Genomic DNA, 4,080 nt, shown 5'->3' with positions numbered 1-4,080 from the left:
GGCTGCGATGAGGAGGAGGAGGAGGAGAAGCTGCCGAGTTTATCCTTCCTGATGCGGTCGTCGCTGTCGCGCACGGCGATTTTTTTTGAGGCGGCGGTTGTGGTGTTGAGCAGTGAGAGCGAAGAGGAGGAGGTGATGTCACTGCCCGAGAGGATCAAGAAGAGGGTGGCAGTGGGTTCGGAGCACTGCAGCCCGCGTGGTGGGGATGCAGCTGGTGGTGAGGTGGTGCGGGAAGCCCAAGTGTTGCCCGGAGAGGTGTGTGGTAGAGGAGGTGGTGCTGAGAGACTCGCCGTGTGCTCGTTGCCGGGCTCAGACAAGCCTAATAGCCCCTTGGTAAGCAGAGTGAGCCCAGATGCATCTCCACTCCTTCCCAAGAAGAAAAAATACAGTCAGAAGGAAAGGGAGGCGATGTGCCAGAATGCGTGGCAGAGGAGGAAGGAGCGAGAAGCAAAGAAGAGGCAGCAGGAGGAGGAAAAAGAGAGGAGAAAAGCCCTTGCTAAGATGCTGAAAGCTCAGCGGCCAGGGGAGTGCCAGAAATACATCACAGTGGTGCTGGATCCAGGTGCTTGTCCTCACAGCCTGTTTCTCCTCGTGTTGGCTGTTGTCTCCTGTCTGTGGAGGCCTGACCTGTGCATCGATCTCAGTCCTCTTACAGGTAGAAGGTGGTGGGCAGATCCTCAGTGCTTTGCAGGCTGCCAATTACTCCTGTGTGGTTGAGGATCAGGCTGTTCCCTGCAGCATCACCTGGAGGAGAAAGACTGTGTCACCTCAGGTGTGCAAGCAAAATCTCCGTGTTCCAGCGCTTTTCCTGCTCTGTTATTTGTACTCGTTAGTAATTGTATTTAGCAACCCAAGTAAACACCCTCTAATCTCCCTGCTTGGAGCTCTGAGTGGGAGTGAATTCTAAACAGGCTGTTGGCCTGACTTTGTTTTCATAACAGATGGGAGGAGGAGATGAATGGACAGAAGAACCAAATGTCCTGGTCCTGCTTGGCTTGGAGGAGTTTTTGTCCATGGCTCACAGCTACAAACAAGTGAGAGAACTGATGACTTTGTGCTCCTGAGCATGCCTTGCTGTGAGGCTGGTGTTTTGTCATCCCTCTTGGTGGCAGGAAGGTTTTGGTGTGGGATGGAGCCAGGGTTTCAGTAGGCAGGAATCTGAGTTTAGAAGCCATTAATGGATCAAAACCACAGGGAATGTACAATGTAAAGTTCTGGCAAGCTTTCTTGCTTAGTTACAATCTTTCCCCGGTCCTGAACATTGCTACATCAGTGGGATAATTTTGTATTTCTTTCTGCTGTAACTTTACACCAGGTCAAGTCTTGCCTGTTTGCCCTGAAGAGCAGTGTGAACAGACTCAAAGCAGACCCTGAGCTGTAGTTTGCTCTGTTTCCATGCATACCTCAGAATGGTTTAACTCCTTTTCTCCTTGATTTTTACAGGAGGCTGCTGGCTGTGCAGAAGGGCAGAAGGAGACCCTGCAAAGCTATGTAGCTCATGTGATGGAGAAAATGCCTGGGAAAATTCTGGCTCTGGCAGTAGTTGGAGTAGAGAATTATTTCAGGTCAAACGTTTTTCCTCTGTGTTGTTTTTGGCCTTGAAAAATGCTGCAGGTGTTTGCATTCATTCCTTCTAGCAAGGACTGGAGCACAAGAAGTATTCCCACCCAGAAATGCTCCACTATGTGTTATACAGAAGCAAAGGTCCATCCAGCCTGTCAGCCCAGTCTTGTTTTGCTCTTCTTAGGGCCCTCGGAGCTCAATCAAAACACAGACAGCGACAGGCAGCAGCGAGTGGGAGCCAGGGGAAACAGAGTAAACAGAGAAGAAAGGAAGCTAAGGATTCTGGCCTGGAGTTAACCAAGAGGGACATGGAAGAAGTGAGTACCTTTAAACCAGGTATGCAGCCATCTCCTGTTGTCTGCCACTGTTTGCACATTTGACCTAGTAACACAATTTCCACTTGTTGTTTCCAATGGGGATACAGGCCCTGGTGGATCTACAGCTCTGCACACAAGTCCAAGTCAGCTTTTTTGAGAGCTGTGAAGAGCTTGGGGAATTTGCCACTATGTTTGCAAAAGCTGTGGCTGAGGCACCGTTCAAGTGAGTAAGCAGAGGAGGTTTAGACATGCCTTGGGAGAGGCTGCCCTTGTGGTCACTGGGAGGGAGTAGCAGACACATGACTGTACTGCAGTGTGTAATGGCTTTTAAAGGAGAAGGTGACAAGGAGCAACTGCTAATTCAGCACCTTGAACACAGAGTTAGTTCTCAAAACTGATGTCCTCCCCAGATAGGATGAGAGCAGATCCTGGTTGCATAGAACCATAGAATGGTTTGGGTTGGAAGGGACCTGAAAAATCATCTAATTCCACCCTCCTGCCATGAGCAGGGACATCTTCCACCAGCCCACGTTGCTCTGAGCTCCATCTAGCCTGGCCTGGAACACTTCCAGGGATGGGGCAGCCACAGCTTCTCTGGACAACTTATTCCAGTACCTGACCACCCTCAGGTTTTTGCACTGGAGTCTTGACATCAAGTAAAGCTCTTCAGTCTGATTTTCGGAGTGGGAAGGGAATGCAAGGAGGGTTGGGCTCTTACAGCACCAGCTTTTCAATGTGTAACCAAGAGAGATGTGAGTGAGAATGAACCACTTTGCTGTTTCCACTGATAAGAGGGACAGCAGCCTGCACAGCAATAGCAAAGAAAGACGTCTTGGGCAGTCTCACACGATCCTGGCATCCCTGTCACAGCAGCTGCTCTTTTTTCCATCTCAGCCATGAGAAGAGTTGAGATGTCATTAAAAACAGCATGTAAAAGTGTTTTATTATGGTTGACAAACAAAGTGATTCTCATTTGCCACTTTGTCTGTGTTGGTTTGTGTCAGGATTGCTGCTGAGAACAGGATTGTTTCTTTTTCAGCAGAAATCTGGGTCCAACCAAAGAAATTGGTAACATATGTAAAGAAAACAGGATCAGATTGTTGGTGTTTAATTTGATGCCAGTGGTGTCTCTACAGCATGGATGAGGGACGGTTCTCTGCCTCTTTGACAACAGGTGCAGGGACAGGAATTTTCTTCATAGCCTCATTGTCTGATTTGCTTCCCCATTCCTTGTCCTCCGTAGGCGAGAGCGAGAGAAGACAGGGTTCTCCTTCTACCTGGAGAAGGGCTGGTGTGGAGGGGTGAAGGTGGATCAATCTGGGAAGGGCCTCTTGAAAGTTTGGAAGAGGCAGATACAGCAGTTTAACCGTGTCAGCCCCGAGATGGCTGAGGCTATCGTGTCTGCCTACCCTTCTCCTCAGCTGCTGGTCCAGGTGAGGATGCTTCAGGAATCCCCAGCACTGTGTGTGGGCAGCCAGCTAATGGAAGGGTGGAAGAAATCATTTCATTGGTATTCAATTAGATAGACACCCTGAGTGGTTCAGTGAGGTAGTGAAGGAACTGATTGCTTGGCACCTGCTGCTTCAGCTTCCCAGATTAGACCACTGAGGGAGCAGCATTGGTTCTGCTCTGTAAACTCATGGATGGGACCTGGGGAGGGACTGGGTGAACACTGTGGAAGGGTGGAGCAGCTGCAGGTGCACGGCTCTGATGGGTTGGGTTTTTTCAGCAATGGATGTAGATGGATAATACTGTTGTTTCTTTGTGTTGCTTCTAGGCCTATGGCAGATGCTCCTCAGAGCAGGAGCAGGAGAACATGTTGGCTAACATCTCTGTGTGCCGTGGGGAGGGTGTGACAGCCACCTCCCGGCGGATCGGGCCCGAGCTGTCCCGACGCATCTACCTGCAGATGACTTCCCACAACCCTGACCTCTATTTGGATTCCACTGGGTAGCTCCAGGGAATGAGGTTTTGTGGTTTGTCTGGTAGAAGTGTTCAGTTTTCTTCTGGGAAGAAGATAACAAGCAGCCTTCAATCCTCCCTCAAAGACTTAAAACATGTTTAGACTTTATTGTATCAGGAAAAAAAAGTTGGATAAAGTTGTTGAATGACTGGAGTTTACACAGGGAAAGATGGTGAACATCTTTCCTAAGAGCAGGAGTTGCACACAGCTTCTAGTACTGACATTCCTTTATTTGTA

The 4,080-nt window shown here is 49.3% G+C and overlaps 1 protein-coding gene across 1 annotated transcript; it reads left to right on the top strand.

Moving 5' to 3' along the window:
- The first annotated feature begins 51 nt into the window (after nucleotides 1-51).
- EME1 (essential meiotic structure-specific endonuclease 1) lies at nucleotides 52-3,834 on the top strand. The gene is made up of 8 exons (XM_009075799.1): nucleotides 52-562; nucleotides 645-772; nucleotides 942-1,034; nucleotides 1,444-1,565; nucleotides 1,748-1,880; nucleotides 1,988-2,103; nucleotides 3,124-3,313; nucleotides 3,658-3,834. The coding sequence occupies exons 1-8, from the start codon at nucleotides 52-54 to the stop codon at nucleotides 3,832-3,834; spliced, it is 1,470 nt and encodes a 489-aa protein (XP_009074047.1).
- Nucleotides 3,835-4,080: the final 246 nt, after the last annotated feature.

The sequence above is a fragment of the Acanthisitta chloris genome, unplaced genomic scaffold (assembly GCF_000695815.1).
Source record: "Acanthisitta chloris isolate BGI_N310 unplaced genomic scaffold, ASM69581v1 scaffold18395, whole genome shotgun sequence".
NCBI lineage: Eukaryota > Metazoa > Chordata > Aves > Passeriformes > Acanthisittidae > Acanthisitta > Acanthisitta chloris.
This window is presented reverse-complemented; position numbering and strand designations above follow the sequence as displayed.

What these genes read in the sequence shown, in the direction of transcription:
- EME1 (XM_009075799.1), top strand. Translation starts at nt 52, where the DNA reads ATGCGGTCGTCGCTGTCGCGCACGGCGATTTTTTTTGAGGCGGCGGTT. An exon ending in GTGGCTGAGGCACCGTTCAA is followed by an intron (nt 2,104 to 3,123) that starts GTGAGTAAGCAG and finishes TGTCCTCCGTAG; the next exon opens with GCGAGAGCGAGAGAAGACAG. An exon ending in CTCCTCAGCTGCTGGTCCAG is followed by an intron (nt 3,314 to 3,657) that starts GTGAGGATGCTT and finishes TGTTGCTTCTAG; the next exon opens with GCCTATGGCAGATGCTCCTC.